This window comes from Phaenicophaeus curvirostris, chromosome 19 (genome assembly GCF_032191515.1).
Source record: "Phaenicophaeus curvirostris isolate KB17595 chromosome 19, BPBGC_Pcur_1.0, whole genome shotgun sequence".
In the NCBI taxonomy this organism is placed as follows: domain Eukaryota; kingdom Metazoa; phylum Chordata; class Aves; order Cuculiformes; family Cuculidae; genus Phaenicophaeus; species Phaenicophaeus curvirostris.
In genome coordinates this window covers 3,426,763-3,444,580 of record NC_091410.1, presented here as the reverse complement: position 1 = coordinate 3,444,580, position 17,818 = coordinate 3,426,763, and the positions used below count along the sequence as shown (strand labels likewise).

The window sequence follows — 17,818 nt, the reverse complement described above, 5'->3', positions numbered from 1 at the left end:
CCTTTGGAGATGTTGGCTCCTGCAGGCCAGGACGCCCCAGCCAAGAAAATGGGAAACACATGGCCAAAGCCCAGCAAATGGGAACCAGAGGCTGGGGGCCCAGAGCCTGTCAGCAGGGGCCGGCTTAAAAACAAATGAAATAACAGAGGGGAAAAATAGTTCTAATTATTGTGAACTTTTAAAAATACAAAATGAAAGCTTATTTCACAGAGTTCCCTTAGCAGTGTGTAATCTCATTTCCCTCCCCCCCCCCGCCCCATTTGCATTTACTACTTGCTCTGGGTGCTGTCAGAACAACCTGATTTATAAGGGACAGCTTTGGCTGTTTTTCAGGCGAGTCTCTCTAAATATAAGAGTGTGAAAACTGTCCCGCTGCCAGCACTGCTCAGAAGTAAAACTTGTAGGAGTTGTAGCGTGAAGCAAAGTGCTGGGTGCTTTATAACTTCAATGTCTTTCAAAAAAGCAGCTCTCCCTCGTTTCTCTTGGGATACTTGTTCCTTTTATTACAGTGAATATATCAGCCTGTAGTTGGAGAAAATAAAACAAGCAGTGGCTGTTATCTTACTGCTTCCCTGCTACCGGCTCCCTTGTGCACTATCAGTAGAGCTGTAGATCACGATAGAGATGTTTGACCAAGGGATTTAGCAATGGGGCTTTGTTTAAGGTTTTTTTCTCATCTTGAAGAGGTAAAGAAAATGAAACAACACAATGGCAGGTATAGGGCAGAGCCTGCTAATTGCAAGTTATTTAACAGTGGAATCTGTAAATGAGGGAAGTTTTACTTGAGAGCCTGAACAAAACTTAGCTGGGCTTTAGTGTTTTTATTAATAAAGAAAAGCTATGTTCACTGTGTGATGATGTTTTTGGTGAAGGGTCTGTGGAGCCCATGGTTTTAGTCTGGAGAAGAGGAGGAAGAGAACCTCATCACTCTCTGCAGCTCCCAGAAAGGATGTTGGGGTGAGGTGGGTGCTGGTCTCTTCTCCCACATAACAGGGGAGGGTTAGATTGGATATTGGGAAGATTTTCTTCACCAAAAGAGTGTCCCTTCCGGACAGAGTGGTGAAGCCTGGGGCAGTGGGGGAGTCCCCATCCCTGGAGGGTTCAAAAAGTGTGTGACCATAGCACTTGCAGACATGATTTAGTCAGCACAGTGGGGTTGGATTTGATAATCTTAGAGATCTTTTCCAACCTAAATGGCTCTATGATTCTGTGTATCTCTCTCAGAACATCATTTCCCTTTCTTGCCTGTGGAAGCACTTGGCTTTGGTGCTGCTTTTTGGATGCAGTTAGAGAGAAATTCAGTCTGTTGACCATCGGTGTCCTGAAGCTCGGAAGCATCTGATTTGGATTTGACGTTGGCCATGTGTGTCCCCTTTCTCATAGGAATCATAGTTCTCATTGGTGACTTCTGTGCTCTGGTATCACCTGTTTCCATTCAACATCCCTAAAGGAGAGGGAGGGATCTCTCAATCTTCACTCTGAAGTGTGCAGCTCTGCTGTCCAAACAACCTGAATCGGTTTTTATACCCTGCTCAGACTGAGCAGGTTGGAGGCTCGCGCCACCAGGTAGTGACTCGGGTGGGTTGATGGCTTTGGTCTGGCTGCTGCCAACTCAACAACGTTGGGTAGAGGGGGAAACTTTCTATGTACAAAGGAGGGGGTTTAATTTGTTTTTTTTAGACTGTATTTGCAAATCTTAGGATGCATTTCACAAATACTGTTTCTCTGTGGTGCTGCGGGTGAAGGTAGTGAACCCTTGTATGACTGTGGGAGAAGTGTTGCGTCCAATCCTTCTCTACCCTCCTGTGTTCTGGTGTGGGGAGCTAGGGCAGCTCCCACACAGACCCAAGCCCAGAGAGGACTCTTGGCTTTCATACTTGGTCACAAGTTGACCTAGAGGGTGTGGAGGACACTGCGCACCGAATCCCTCTGCAGGAACTTGAAGGAGATGAAAAATAACTGTAGCCGTCGCACATGGACAATCAGGAGCTGGGTGTTTGTGTTGGGGAAAAGAATAGAAACTGATCTCTAGATCTTCATCTTTATCACATTCTTGGAGTTTAAGAGGATTTCCAAAGATGACTTGAAGTGGCCTGGCTGACTCTCCCAAGCCAGCTGGAAAGGTTTTAATATTGAGGGGTTTGCAGAGATCTGCCAGACAATAAATGTTCAGGAAGAGTGGTGACAGGTGTAAAATAAGCATCCTTGTAAAGCTCACACTGTGTCTACATGCATTTTGAACCTGATGCTGTCCTCAAATAAATTCCACTTGACTTAAAACTGAAAGTCTGGTGATGAAGTTGGGAAGCTGTGTTCTGGTTTGAAGCTGTACTTGCCTTGTGAGCTCAGACAGGTTAACCTTACCTGTTATAGAGGAAGGCAGGTCTTTATTCTCCTTGAACAGATGTGCTACATGGCCCCTGCCCTAAAGGGAGCCTCTGGGCACAGTCTGCCCCAGGAGCAGGATGGACACCCCAGCACTGGTCATGGGCTGCCTATTGCTCAGGAGACTAGGGTCAGTCTCCAGAATTCTCCTGTTTAGATACCATTCCATCAATGACAGCAAAAATAAAATCATAGTTGATCAAAGCTTTTGTGGATGGGGTTATTGAAACCACTCGTTCCCACTGAAGTCAATGGGGATTTTTGGGGTCGGATGAGTTTTATTTCAGGAGGAAAAAGTTAAGCTAACGTAGTGTGTTCTTGCTGTCCCATTCTAGATATTATATCCTTCAAGGCCCTCTTTGGAGAGCTTCCAGGTGGGAGTATTTTGTGGTTTTATGTTCCAGGGCTGGCATTTTCAGCAAAGGTGTGTGAAGCTCAGCACTGCAAAACTGAACCTTTCAGAAATGTCTGTGTGTGTAGGGGCCCGGCTCTCATCTCAGGTGCTCTCACCTGCCCCAAAGGAGAGGCAATACTAAGCGCGCTTTATCATTGCACCTGAGCAGGTGAGGTACCCTAATGCCCTTGGGCTCCAATTGTTTTTTTAGCCATTGTCCAATCTTGCTAATTCAGTCAGGTTCTGTTTTTGTATTTGGCGTTGGCTGCTTATCCCAGGGAGAGAATTGGAGGATTCAGGTGTGCACTGAGACCCAACAAAAGTGCAGGATTGAATATGGATGGAGAGCGTCACACAACCCAACTGCTGCCTCTCATGGTGCACCTACTGCTGAGGATGGGCGGCAAGAGCAGATGGTGAAGAATGTGAAGTGGAAGCAGCCAGGGAATGCATGGGTCTAGGGGGAGGTCCTGGCACTGGTGGCTGCACGTTCCAGGAGCAGCTCTGTTTCCTGGTGGTTAGTCTGCAGTTGGCCATGCAGCCAGGCTGGTGGCTTGTGACAATGGGACATGGTGCGTGCCTTGTCTCAACGGCACCAGGTGGCACGCAGGCAGCCAGCCCTGATGCTGAGCTGGTCTCTGTTACTGGGGTAACACCGTGTCAAGGTCAGGTCTGTCACTGGAAACCACCGTCTGGAGGGAATGTACAAATGCCACCATGGTGCTCCTCAGCGCATGCCAGAGAGATCCCGGGCAGGCAGCAGGATGGGAGGGGAGCATGTTGGAGCGCTTCCCACTGGAGTGGTTCATGAGCAGATATCTCTGTGTGGACACAGGCCTGAGAGAGCTGGGGGTGTTCAGCCTGGAGAAGAGGAGGCTGAGGGGAGACCTCATTGCTCTCTACAACTACCTGAAAGGAGGTTGTGGAGAGGAGGGAGCTGGGCTCTTCTCCCCAGTGACAGGGGACAGGATGAGAGGGAATGGCCTCAAGCTCCACCAGGGGAGGTTCAGGCTGGACATTAGGAAACAATTTTTCACAGAAAGGGTCATTGGGCACTGGAACAGCTGCCCAGGGAGGGGGTTGAGTCACCTTCCCTGGAGGGGTTTAAGGGACGGGTGGATGAGGTGCTGAGGGACACAGTTTAGTGTTTGATAGGAATGGTTGGACTCGATGATCCGGTGGGTCTCTTCCAACCTGGTTATTCTATGATTCTATGACACCTTCAGATAAAGCCCAGGCAGGGTCTGCAGAGGCAATAATCCTATCGCTGCAGTGTTAGGGGACTCAGCCCCGTTCTGTTGTGGAAAAGCTTTACCAGGACAGCGCAGGAGACGGGTCTCGCACACAGGAGCTGATACACTTACAAGGATTCCCAGGGATGTTGTGAAGCCTTTTCTCCCTGGGCTCTGAAATGGCTTCCAGGCCAGTAGCCAAGGACAAGCTGTAAATAATGAATGGTGATGATCCCATCTTGTTTTGCTCTGAGATGTTGTCAGCCCCGGGCTTTCCCTTGGCATCTTCTTCCCAGTGCTTTGCATTCCCGTCCGTAGCTGCCAGTGCTGTCGTGTATCTGGCAGTCTCCTGTCAGGCCCTTGGTGGGAAGGAGTCACTTCTGCAGTGGCATCCACAGCGCCATAAAACAGGAAAAGCTGATGGATCCAGGCTGTGTGGTCAAGGTGATGTCTGTGGCTTTTCTAACCATTGCTAGTTTGAGAAGGGCTGGAGACAAAGTCGGAGGAGAAAGATCTAGGATTTTCATCAGCCTCTGTCTCACCAGTTCAACGTGGGCTACTTAGAAGGCAGATCTTGTGGCTTCGTCTGATGTTTTCTCTACCAAAGTACTCACAACTACACAGAAAGTTACCTGACAGGTATCCAAACCTTATCCTGTCACCAAACACTCCCACCTCATCCAATATCCAAACTGGAGTCACTCTGCTTTTTCTTTTCCCTGTTTAGGAAATTCTAAATATCTTATTTTATCACCCTGTGAGGTGATCCTGGAGCAGCCGAGCAACACAGCTGAGCCCAAGGGCTCTTTGAAACCTCGGCCTACACAAAGATCACATAAGCAGCAGTATTTATCCAGGATCAAAATAATATTGTGCAAACACTGAAATATGAGGAGACACGCCTAGTGCATGCACGTGTTCTCCTTCTTTGCACTCATGAGCTTAGCTCTTCACATCAGAAACTCTTTTGAGCCGGGAACATCTGGCTTGGTGCAGCAAAGGTAAAGGTTCCAATGAAAACACCCGGCATGCAAGCGACATGTGTGGGCTGGAGCCACATCTCAGCACCGTAACCCTTGTCCTTCCCTGTTCCACCACCTCGTTGTGCTCATTCCTTGCTTTTTTGATGCACAAGTGATTGTTTGGGTGTGGGATTAAGCCAGATCTCCGTTTGCTCTGAAAACGTGCAGCACATGTTGTTTTGGGGCTGTATGCAGAAACAACTCACTCTACCCCTACGGCATGGTCCTCGCCCACGTTAGGCTTGCGTTTGCTTTGTTAGGAGCTGGTGCTGCTGGTTTGGCCGTGGCCCTCGCAGTCACCCTCCCTGACCCCTGACACCCATCTCCCAGCTGTTTGGGTCTGGCCTGGGAACAGGCGGAGAGGTTTCGCTGCATCTCTGGGGTGCACAGCGTTCTTTCCACAGGCTTTGTTCCTGCTGAATTAAACTTACGGCTCAGCCCCGTGCTGTGGCTGGGTGCCCGGGTTTCACTCTCTGTGTTTATTCATCAGATAAAGACCTGAGCTACAGCCTATAAAAGTAGAGGGAAAGGGATCCAGATCAGCTCTTTTTGTGCTTCGCTAGGGTTGTTTGGTGCCTGATCCTGCTGTTTTATCCACCAGGCTGCAGTGCTTTAGCTCATACATGTGTGCATTCCCTTTCATGTCAATGTGTCCTCCATGGTCACTACTTGGAGCAGCTCTCGACAAGCTGGTTCCTTCTGCTGAGGCTGGGGGTGTTCTGTTCTCTGTCCTCTTGTTCTCCAGAGGATGGGCTGAGCCAGAAGTCCTGAGTCATCAGAAACACTTGGAAAATAGTTGAAGGGTCCTTTAACAAGACTTTTGTTTAACCTGCTCGGAGTGAGTTTTACAGCTTGTAAGCCTGATGAGCTCAATTGCAAACCAGTTCTGTAGCAGGGGTTAAACTCTGAACAGTGAGTCAGAACAGGCGATTGAAGAGACATGGACTATCTCAGCTTGTCAAAATAAACATTTCCTTTAAGCACAGAGTGTGCCACTGTCTGAAAGCTCATAATTTAAAACAAGCCTTTTTTTGGTTTGACTTTCCCCAGTCGTAAAGCTGAGTGTGTATAACGTAGGTACACAGCAGCGTAACTTTACAGCAATTTGGTTGGAGTTAAACTTTTTTGGTATGGAAACTTTTTTTTTTTTCCTGAAAACATGTCAGGCTGTTTCTATATTTAAACTTCAGGAAAAGCCTGGGCTGCCCATCAGACGATGGTCCCTGTACGCTGCTACCCGGCTACTGTCAGCTGGTGCTTCACGGGGCTGTCCTGGCTGGATCTGCTGATGTCTCCCTCGCAGGGAGGACGTTGGCTGTTTCTGGAGAGCATGGTTCACGCAGGGGAAACGAGCAAAGCCCCAGCACCCACTCTTGGGTTGCAATGAAACCCAGTTATTGTCAGCAGGCAATAGCAGGAGCGCTGGGTTGTGGCTGGGACTGCGGAGAGGCCAGGCAAGGGGAGCACAGGGAAGGCAGAGCTCAGCGCCAGCCGTGTTCCTGCTGCGCTAGTGGGAGCACAGCTTATGCAAAAGCAAATTCCTGATGCTTTCTCACTCAGAGACCATCTGGCACCAGGCACCACATGGACAGAGGCTGCTGGAGTGGTGGCTGGGCAGCAGGTTCCTGGGCTTGAGAGCCTACAGAATGTGGCTTGTTGCAGAAGCCACTGAAAAATACACTTTTCCTCCCTCTTTCTGTCCTTAAAGCTTGAGCAGAAGATATTTTCAAGCAGTGTATTTCTTTAAATGCTCTCATTTCTCTAAAAGTTGGAGGGAGCTCCAAGCTTTTTGGTTTTAATACACACCAGGAGCTGGTAGTGGCACCTTGGGAGAAATAAATCCATGTGGCTTTGTCCCTGGATGTCCCCATCTCTGAACACCCAAAGCTGGCATGGTTTCCTGATAAGAACCCCGTGTATCTCAGCTGAATGGCAGAGCCTAAACAAACCCCAGTGTGTTTTGGTTCTGGGTGTTTCCCTGATCGCACATCACATCCTGGTCACAAATAACTGACCCCCAGCACGGGTAGGGAGGAAAAAAGAGGCACTCATATGGGCGGTTCTCCAACCTTTGGATCATCTCCATGGCCTCCTATGGACTCAATCCAACACTGTCCTTCCTCTGTTAAGGACTCCAGAACTGGACGCAGGACTCCAGGTGGGGTCTCACCAGAGCAGAGCAGAGGGGCAGAATCCCCTCCCTCAACCTGCTGGTCCCATGGCTTTGGATGCAGCCCAGGACAAGATTGGTTTCTGGGCTTCAAGCACACGTTACCAGCTCCTGTTGAGCTTCTCATCCCCCAGCACCCCAAGCCCTTCTCCACAGGGCAGCTCCTAATCCATTCTCTTAGCTGTTTCTGCTGAGTGTGTTTTAGTATTCTGACTACCTAATCATAATTACATTAGCTGTTTTAATACTGACCTTCTGCAGCCCTTTCTTGATCGAGGCAATCACACCCTGTGGTCAAGCATAGAAATAAACATACAAAGGCTAGAAATGATGGGCATCAACTGTATTTCTTGCATGTTTGGGTTTTTTTTAATCTTAATGCAGAATAGCTACCTGGTGTGGCATTGCTATCTCATAGTGCTACCTGGCCCTCCATGGCCGTACGAAAGCCACCACTGATTCCATCTGTAGCCTTTGGCTCCAAAAAGCATTCTTGGTGTCTTGAAGTCCAGAGAAGAGCAACGAAGCTGGTGAAGGGTCTGGAGAACAGGCCTTATGAGGAGCGGCTGAGAGAGCTGGGGGTGTTTAGCCTGGAGAAGAGGAGGCTGAGGGGAGACCTCATTGCTCTCTCCAACTACCTGAAAGGAGGTTATGGAGAGGAGGGAGCTGGGCTCTTCTCCCAAGTGACAGGGGACAGGACAAGAGGGAATGGCCTCAGGCTCCGCCAGGGGAGGTTTAGGCTGGACATTAGGAAACAATTTTTCACAGAAAGGGTCACTGGGCACTGGAACAGACTGCTCAGGGAGGGGGTTGATTCACCTTCCCTGGAGGGGTTTAAGGGACGGGTGGATGAGGTGCTGAGGGGCATGGTTTAGTGTTTGATAGGAATGGTTGGACTCGATGATCCAGTGGGTCTCTTCCAACCTGGTTTTACTATGATTCTATGATTCTATGAAGCAAGAAGCCAGCAGGTAACCAGCTATGCTCTCATGGTGTCTGTTTCTTGGGTTCCAGAGCACACCCTGACCTCCGCTACGCTGGGTCTGCCCAGCCACCTCATCGAGCACCAGCGCCCCAGGCCTGCCTACACCACTCATGTGGCCCCTGTGGTCATGATGCTCATTGAGCAGGATGAGCAGAGAAAGGCTGCGTCCAACGGCCCAGCAAAGACAGAGCCAAATGAAGAGTCTCAAGAAGCTGATTCGGAGGAGGAAACTCAAGTGCTGTCAGTGCTGAGCCAAAGTGGCAGCACTCCAGTGACTGAGGAGGAGTCTGATGGAATGTCCACAGCTGAGAGCAGTTTGCCACCACCAAATGTTTGCTACAGGGTTATATTTGCAAGAAAACCTCCCTCGCGTGTGCTACCATCTAGCTCCCTGGCACAGTGCAGCAAGAAGAAATAACCTGTCCACAGCTAGAAATAAAGAAAAGAAAAAGATGCTCTCAAGTGTTTCCCAGACTACATTAAACTGCAAATGCAAATCGAATTTAACTTTGACTCATTTGAATCAAAGCAGACAAGCACAAAAGTGGTGGTATGACATTTTGCACTTTTCTGCCTTCAGGTCAGAAGAAAACCATAACCATTGAACTTGCATCACCAGCCGTTTTCTGCTTTGCTTCTTGGAAACGCCCCACAAAGGGTGCCGTGCAAAGGCCCTGCATGGAGATGCGGATGCCTGCACGCCCACGCAGCCTGGCACACACACAAGGCTGTTCTCTGCTCTCCTTCACCTTGTGACCCCTCTGGCATTGGCGCCGAGTGCCAGCAGCTGTCTTGGGGATTTGGCTGAGGGTAATGGGCTCTGGGGACTCCCTGTGCCTCTGCATCCTCTTGAGATGTTGGAGGACCAGAGGAAAAGTGCACTGAAAAACAATGTCCCCACTCCTTGAAGCCAAATGTTCATGAAGGAACACAGGCTGGAAAAGAGAGGAGTTTACAATGAGCACTTGCTTGTACGTTCATCCCTTTTACCCTGGCCTTCTGTCCTTTAGGGGTGAGGTCTGTTCCTGTTGAATTTATTGGTCTCTGTGTATATGGACAGGAAGGAAGGACATGGATCCGTTGGAGCAAGTCCAGAGGAGGGCAGCAGCACAGAATACAGAATCATTGAAGTCGGAAAAGACCTCTCAGCTCATCCAGTCCAACCATCAGCCCAATCTCACCGTGCCTACTAAACCATGTCCCCAGATGCCACACCTACATGTCTTTTTTGAACCTCTCTAGGGCTGGAGGCTCCCCCACTGCCCTGGGCATCCTCTGCCAGGGCTTCATCACTCTGTCAGTGATGACATTTTTCCTAATCTCCATTTTTCCTAATCTCCAATCTAACCCTCCCCTGGCACAATTTAAGGCTATTTCCTCTCATCCTATTCTTTGTTATTTGGGAGAAGAGGCCAGCACCCGCCTCAACACAACCTCCTTTCCAGGAGCTGCAGAGAGTGATGAGGTCCCTCTCTCAGCCTCCTCTTCTCCAGGCTAACATGACGCTGGATGTGGATGGGAGGAGATGGAGGGTGTCTCTTGGGGTATGTATGTGTAGAATTGACTCCCTGCATCTGTCAACAGATGTAGCTGCACCTACTTCATTATTATAATGTACAGCTGGGGGCCCAGAGTTAATTGCAGCTCTAAATGACATTTATTATGCTGTGGGTGCTCCTTGCCTGCTATATTGAATCCAGATGCTCAGGTCATTAAATAGATTAAGCCAGGTGGTGGCTGCCTTATTTAAACTGAATAGGAATTGATTTCCTGCATGTGTGAGTGTGGCCATATATATGCCACCACCCAGGGGTGGGACAAGAAGGTTGGGGAGGAGGGTGGCTGTTGTGGTTTGGGGAGCTCTGGTGAGGCTTTTAGTGCTACCTTGGGACTTGACTGATAGATTGACTGGATGCTGAGTGTTTGGGGTGGTTTCTGTGCTCTGGAGCTGTTCCCTCAGTACGTCACCAATGTTGCTGTGTGTTTAGAGAAATGTCTCAGGATGAGACACCTGCCCTGCTGAAAGGCAACCGGATCTCACGGTGTGGTGTGGAGGTGACAAGCACTCAGCAGCAAGTGTGGCTGATTTGGGGGGGGATGCTGTGGTCTAGACCCTAGATCAGGTTTGTGCAGCGTCTCTGTGGCTGGTATTTTAGCCTCATAAGTGGTGAGGTTATTGAAGGATTTGTCACTGAGAACCTTGCATCTCTGAGTGCTTTTCAGCAGTCATGAGCACAGCAGGTTGAAACTAGAGTTGGCTGGGTACAGAGCTTAGTACTGCCCAGATGTAACACCAAGGTGTTTCTGAAATAATGTTTTGCAACCATTCTGTGTCTGCATTCAGAACTTGACTCATCTGTCATCATGGGGCCACCCATGCTGGCAGCAGCTCCAGGCAGGGAAGCACTTGCTGCTTTTCTCTTGTGCTTGTGTTTGAGCCCTGGATGGACTGAGCTGCCATCAGCAGTTACAGTTGGTAGCTCCTGGCTCCTGCCAAATGCTGCCAGCAGTGCTCAACTTATCTTCACCATCCTGCCCAGACAGAAGGGAGATGCTGCATATGCTGAGGTGATAAGAGTTGCTGATGCTGGCTGCTCTCTGATCTTTTGCAGCTCTTCATTAACCTCGTGGTGAGTGCCATGGGGGTCACAGCCTGCTGCAAATGGCCTTATTCTCACCGGGCTGTGGTTTTCTTTCCTTGGAGTGGGCTCCCTGGGGTTATATGAAATACAGGGGGCAGATTGAAGAGACAGGGAAGGCTGAACCTGGCTAACTGAAAGCTTCTTGGAGAGCAGTGACCTCAGGTCAGCCTATAGCAAAGCTGTGATAGCCTGACTCAGGCTTTGCTTGGTTATTCTTATGAGAACCAAGTAACAGTGGAAAATTTTGCCATGCAAGGTCCTACACCTGGGTCTGGGCAATCCCAAGCACAAATCCAGGCTGGGTGGAGAATTGATTGAGAGCAGCCCTGAAGAGAAAGGTTTGGGGTGTTGGTGGATGAGAAGCTCAGCATGAGCCAGCAATGTGTGCTCGCAGCCCAGAAAGCCAAACTGTGTCCGGGGCTGCATCCAAAGCAGTGGGACCAGCAGGGCCAGGGAGGGGATTCTGGCCATCTGCTCCGCTCTGGTGAGAACCCACGTGGAGCCCTGAGTCCAGTTCTGGAGTCATCAGTACAAAAAGGACATGGAGCTGTTAGAGGAGTCAAGAGGAGGCCACAGAGGTGATCCAAAGGCTGGAGCACCTCCGGTATGAAAACAGGCTAGGAGAGTTGGGGTTGATCAGCCTGGAGAAGAAAAAGGCTGCCAGGAGACCTTAGAGCAGCTTCCAGTACTGAAAGGGGCTCCAGGAAAGCTGGGGAGGGTCTCTTGATCAGGAATTGCAGGGATAGGACCTGGGGGAACAGTCTTCAGCTGAAAGAGGGGAGACTGAGATGAGATCTTGGGAAGAAATGTTTTGCTGTGAGGGTGGGGAGGCCCTGGCCCAGGTTGCCCAGAGCAGTGGTGGCTGCCCCATCCCTGGAGGGGTTCAAAGCCAGGTTGGATGGGGCTTGGAGCCCCTGATCCACTGGGAGGTGTCCCTGCCCATGGCAGGAGGTTAGAACTGGATGGGCTTTGAGGTCCCTTCCAAACCATTCCATTCCATGATTCTGTGATTTTCATGCAAGAATTCCCCCTCCCCAAGCACTGCTTTGTCCGTTTGTGGTTTGGTTTTTTCCCCCCCCCTTTCCCCAGCACTTATACTGGGTGCAGATATGTTGCTCCAGATCTTGGGAATGACTCCATCTCAGTAGGAGCTTGGTATGATGTCAATGTTTCAAGTGGGTGAAGCAGAGGAGGGCAAAAATAGACATTTTGACATTTTTCCAGTTATGCTTTTTTGAAAAGGAATATTTATAGCTGGGTGCATGAACACAAGCTCTTTGTGACTGCACTACGAATTGCAATGGAGTGTTCAGCCAGCATATTACCCCTCAGACCTTCAGCTCTCAGGCTCAGGACCTCTCTAGGCAGCTTTGACTTCCTTGCAGTGGGTGCCTCTGTCTCCTCATTCCACGTCACAGTGATGCAAGTGTTTTTCAGTCTAGGCATGAGGCACCTGCAAAGTTCTTGGGGTGCTGGATCCCTTGCAGGAAGCTGGCCTGTCTCATTTCCAGGGCATGTGTGCACCACACTGGAGTCTGAGCCATGATTTTGTGATTAATTCTGAAGCCTAATGAAGATTGCAATCAGATTATTTTGTTAGGTCACTCCTTGCTGGATCCTGAAGGTCCAAATCTCTGCATTTCATTTTATCTCTGTTTCCCCATCTATGGAATTTGGATAACATCTATGGAATTTGGCGCTGAGCTCTTCTCTTTGGTGACCAATGACAGGACCCGAGGGAATGGCAGGAAGGTGCCAGGGGCGGATTAGGTTGGGCATTAGGGGCAGGTTCTTCCCCCAGAGGGTGGTGGAGCACTGGAACAGCTCCCAGGGCAGCAGCCACATCACCAAGGCTGACAATGTTCCAGGAGCAATTAGCCAACACCCTCAGCCCCATGGTGTGAATGTTTGGGTGTCCCGTGCAGGGACAGGAGTTGAACTTGATGATCTTTGTGGGTCCCTTCCTACTGAGGACAGTCTATGATTTATGGGTCTGTTGTGGTACTTTGAAGTGGTGGAGGGTTGACTCTGACTTTGATGGGAGGAATACTCTCGGGGTTTTGTGATATAAAAAAGATGCAGGGGTAGAAAAGTGGGGCTGATGATGTCTAGGTGCTCTGGGAGTCTCTGCGGGTGGATGGTGGATTCAGTTCCTTCCAGGGTGAGGCTGCTAGGATCCAGGGGGATTTAGCTTTTGTGACTTAGAGCCTTAAAGGCAGGAAGAATAGCCCTGCTGAAAGTCTGGCATGCTCTGTCATGCTCGCTGTGACACTGAGCTCCGAGGACATGTCTCTCAAACGTTGCCAGAGATCTTGATCTCACCTTAAACCATTTTTCATCAAACCTTAGTCTGATCTCTGGCCGGCTCTCCAAGTTATTTAATGGGAACAATAAGCTCCATTCCTATGGCTTGTCTCACACTGCCTAGCTATGCGCCAGCTCTTCAGGTGCCCCATGTGGTGCCTGTGGGCTTGTTGCAAGCTCAGGTTGGCAATGCCATCCCTGCCCTCCCCCAGCCACAAGTGCCTCTGCTGCATCGGCAATGGTGTTTGGATTCCTCCCCTGGAGATGCAAAGCCTGGAATGGCTTATTATGTAAGCCCTGTTTAGATTTCCTGACCTGCTCAGGCTGATCTCTGCCCCAAGGTGCAAGCTCTGGGTGCAAGAAAACTACCTGGGTGGCTCATAGATGTTATTTGCAGCTCATGGGTGCTGTGGGGTAGCACGGAAATGCAGTTCCACCACTAAAAACCATCCGCTTGGCTTTTACACAGCACTTTTATTTTGCTGTGTTTCTGCTTTTAGTCTGATTCAGGGCTCAGCTCAGATTCAGGGATATCATAGCATGGATGGGGATCATGGAGAGGAGAGCCCAAATGCCTTCATTTCAGTCTTCAGCTGAGAGTTTTACTGCCCCTCTCTCTTTTTCTTCCAATCTCCATCCTTCAGCTGAGTGGCTTGTTAGCTCAGCAAGGACAGGAGAAAATCCTGAAGACCAGATGATGTTCCCCTGGCCCAAATATAAGGACAAATCCTTGTGCCTCCTTCTCACCAACTCCAAGGAAAGCCTCCTTTAGTCCTTATCTTCTATGAGTGGCTCCTGCTTCTCCAAGTCCAACCTTATTCCAGCAGTGTGAATTTTGGATGTGTGATTTGGATTAAACAAGGGATTTTTCCATTTTTCCTGTAATGGAAATTTCTTCCTAGCTCAATGAAAATGTTAGATTGATTTTTTTTTAAATTTTTTTTTTAATTTTTCTTAATGCATAGTAGATGCTTTCATAAAGGTGCTATGGTTTCTTCTTAGAAATCTGAAAACCACAAACTGATACTGGGTATGTTCTGACCACAGACTTTCACTTTTTAAACAGACAAATAAAAATTCTCTTCCCAATGAGCCTGGGGATGGAGAACTAGACTTTCTCCTTGATATTAAGCTGTGCTGGTATGAGATCGCATTATCTCTTCAGAAGAATAGCACTGAAAATAATGAATTCCTCGTAGAAAATGCAGGTTTTATGCTGAGCTGAAGGGAACACAGGCTGTGAGCCTGTTCCAGGGCTGCAGTCCTTGCTTGGGAGAAAGCTTCTACTCCAATGCTATTGCTTTTTGTTCAAACAGTGATCAGAGTCTATAATATGTGAGCAGAGTCAGAAGAAGATCCGTGGCCAGCCTTGCTTGGCACATGTGGCTGTCCAGGGCAGAGCTGCAGCAGGGCTGTAGCTTTTGTTCTGCTGGGATCAAGGAAGATGCGTTCTGCTCTAGTGGCAAAGCTAGGGATGAACAAATTGATTTGGTAGAGTGTGGTGGCATCCTGTGAGATGGGGTGTGCTGTGGGGACTGCCACTGGCTGAGGAGGTACCAGTCCCTTGCTCACTGCACGGATATGAGGAGCTGCTGCAGAGGGGCTGGAGCTTTAAAACACCAGCAGGAGGTAAGGAGATCACTTGGTCCTTGTCTACAGAGGTGGGAACAACTACAGTTCCACCTCTCCCCATCTTCCTCCTTGCTCTCTGCTTGACCGCACTGACTGCATGCCAGGGGCTAGCGGGGGCTGTGCATGCAGGGGGAAGAGTGGCAGCAGGTACATCTTAGCCCGTGGTCCTCTTGTGTATGACAGATGACTCTTAGAGTCATCAGAAGCCAAAACTGGAGCTGTTGCTCTCCAAACACAATTCTCTAAATGCCAGTGAGATGCCAAATCTGTGCTGGCACAAAAGACAGCAGCTGGGAAAACTCTTTTGATTTGCTATCACGGTTTGACAATTCCTGCTGGATTCTCACTTTGGGCAGGGGTGATTGTGCCCAGACCCCACAAGAGGACCTGCCAGCCTCCTGGCAGGGTGCATGGAGGGCCAATCTACTCAGCTCTTCTGTGGTCAAAAGATTGATGCTCCCTTTTAGCAGCCTCAGTAGACAGATAGCATTCCAGCCACCCATGCAAATCATGTCAGCTAGAGGCAGCCAGAAGACTGGGGAGTTCATAAACATGCCTGCCTGCTGTCACATCCTACATTTGCTGCTGCAGAGCAGAAAAGAGCTTGTCATGTCACATCTGTGCAGGATGCTTTGTTCCTCCATGGCCTTCCCCTAAGGCTGCTTCTTCTTGGCTGTTTGACTATGCTGGACCTCCAAGAGTTGCTTTAAAAAGAGTGAACATTGCTGATCTTCCTCACAGAATTCAGCAGAGGTAGCAAGACACCCGTGCCCTTGCTAGAAGTTGCTGTCTGAAAGCATGGTGGGGGGTTTAAGGCCATAGATCCTGCTGCTCTCAATCTATAGCCCTGCACTATGAGCTCAGTAAATGCATCGAAGCATGATATAAACCCTGCTGGGGAGCTGCCAGCCTGGTGTGTGTGGCTGTAGTAGCAGAGCTGGTGTTCACCAGGACCTCTATACATCTCTGCACCAAGATGGTGAACCACGTAGCTCTGTGCTAGCAGCCACGGGCAGCAGCAACCACAGCCAGCAATGACCTGGACTGAGATTTTCTTCTCTCAAAGGGATCATATCTGAATTTGGGGTGCCTCATAACAGGGTAGCAGCCAAGGAAAGCCCTACTCTGGTGCTCACCATGCTACTTCTCTCTGTTTTCCTTCTAACCAAGCATGTTTCCTGCAAGATGCCCTAAGCAAGTGAATTGTTGATGATCTCTCAAAGCTGGAAGTGAGCTCTGCTATTACCCGCGCCATTAGCAGGGCTGTGGGGAGCTCATCTTGGTGGAGATAAAAAATATGCTTGGGGAAGAGAAACTGTGTGGTTGCCCCAGCCGTTCTGGGCTGCTGGCCAGGCTCCGTTGGATGGATTAATGGCAAAGTACAATGATGATAGCGAGAGATATCCTTTCCAATGGAGACCTAATCCACAGCAAGCAGGGCTCTGTATTTGCTGATTCACTCTTTAATGGATAAACGGGGATGCTCTGCTCACGCTCCAGTGTCTAGACAAAGCAGGGTGCACAGGGGAAGGTGCTGCTGTGAAAAGCCAGTTTGCGATGACACATGGCTGTGTGTCACCACTTCCATCAGAAGCTCCCCTCCCTGGAGGATCTGATAGAGGAATGATGTAGAAATGATAGGGTGAGCCTCTATGAAACCTGTGTGATGCAAGACTTAAGGCAGACTTGTAACGGTGGCCTTGAAGCCAGGTAACAGCAGGTGTGGTGTTTCCCCTGTCTGCACAATGGTGTGGTTGGAAAGTGCTGTCAGCTTGGCAAGAGGGAGTGAGCAGAGGTTATGTCCTTCCCCAGGGAGTGGAGGTTATTGATTGCTTTGATTGTTATGGGAAAGCCTTGAAGAATGCAGCGTATGACGCTCCATTTTGCGCAGGGCTTTGGCCATAGCTTAGCATGGAAAAATGCATCCTGCTTGGGCAGGCTGCTCCGAATGGATCACTTGTGCCTATCCCATCAACTAGAGGCCCTTATCTCAGAGAAAGTTTGGTGCTTGCAGCCATGCACTCTGCTTTCTCAATAATAAGCTGAAAGAGGGGAGATTGAAATGAGGTCTTAGGAAAGAATATTTTGCTGTGAGAGTAGGGAGGTCCTGACCCAGTTACCCAGAGAAATCGTGGCCGCTTCTCCGGGCAACCTGTGTCAGGGCCTCCCCACCCTCACAGGAAAACATTTCTTCCTAAGGTCTCATCTAAATGTCCCTTCTTTCAGCTGAAAACCATTCCCCCTCATTCTATCCCTGCAATTCCTGTCAAAAGCCCCTCCTCAGCTTTCATGGAGCCCCTTTCAGTACTGGAAGCTGCTCTAAGACCTCCTGTTTCTTCTCCAGCTTTTTCTTCTCTGGGCTGAGCAACCCCAAGTCTGGTATTAAATTGACTGCAACAGTTCAGCTGCAACTATGAGCCTCGGTTTCTCCCACATGCCCCTGTTGCTACAGGCAGGAGCCCAGCTATGGGCTCTCCAGGACAGCCCTTAACACTGTGCCACAGTCCTGCTCCTTCCTGGACACATCCTCGAGATATTTTCTTTCCTGCTGATCTCCCAGACAGTCTTTTAATCTTTCTCATTTACTTGCATACACAATTTCCAAATGAGTTTTGGTGATGAATAAGCATTTTTGCCCTGGAAAACTCTTCCTCCCTCTCCCGGTAGCAGTGTCGTCCTCCAAGACTAATGGCTGCATTGCTGGAATTCCATGTGAGCCACCTTGCACTTCCCTCCCCGCTTTGGTGCACCATTCCCTGGGGCTGAGGCAGCTTTTCCTTGGGACAGTGGTCTGATGGGGGCTATGGGTGCCTCACGCTGGCAGAAGGACCCTCAGCAAGCTCCCAGCCAAAAGCCACTGCATGCTTTCTGACATTTCTCTTGATGGGCTTGTACTTCTGGTCTTGTAGCTGGCAACAAGATGAGGTCACCCTGAGTGCAGCTTCTTTTATGGCTGAGGTCATCTTAGATGGGGTTGTGTCACCTGCTCCTTTCCTCTGTGGCAAAGCAGTGGTTTCCTGTTGATTTTGGTGAGGGTATGGGTGTCCAACAG

At 49.5% G+C, this 17,818-nt stretch overlaps 1 protein-coding gene across 2 annotated transcripts in view; it reads left to right on the top strand.

Moving 5' to 3' along the window:
* Positions 1–9,917, top strand: part of LOC138728774 (CMT1A duplicated region transcript 4 protein homolog) — a 28,613-nt gene extending 18,696 nt beyond the window's left edge. For both annotated transcript variants that reach the window (XR_011338752.1, XM_069872392.1), the window contains exon 2: positions 8,218–9,917. Coding sequence is in view for 1 of the 2 variants with exons in the window: in XM_069872392.1 (XP_069728493.1) it covers positions 8,218–8,606 (389 nt within the window). In the remaining variant the exon portion in view is untranslated. The remainder of the gene's footprint in view (positions 1–8,217) is intronic.
* Positions 9,918–17,818: the final 7,901 nt, after the last annotated feature.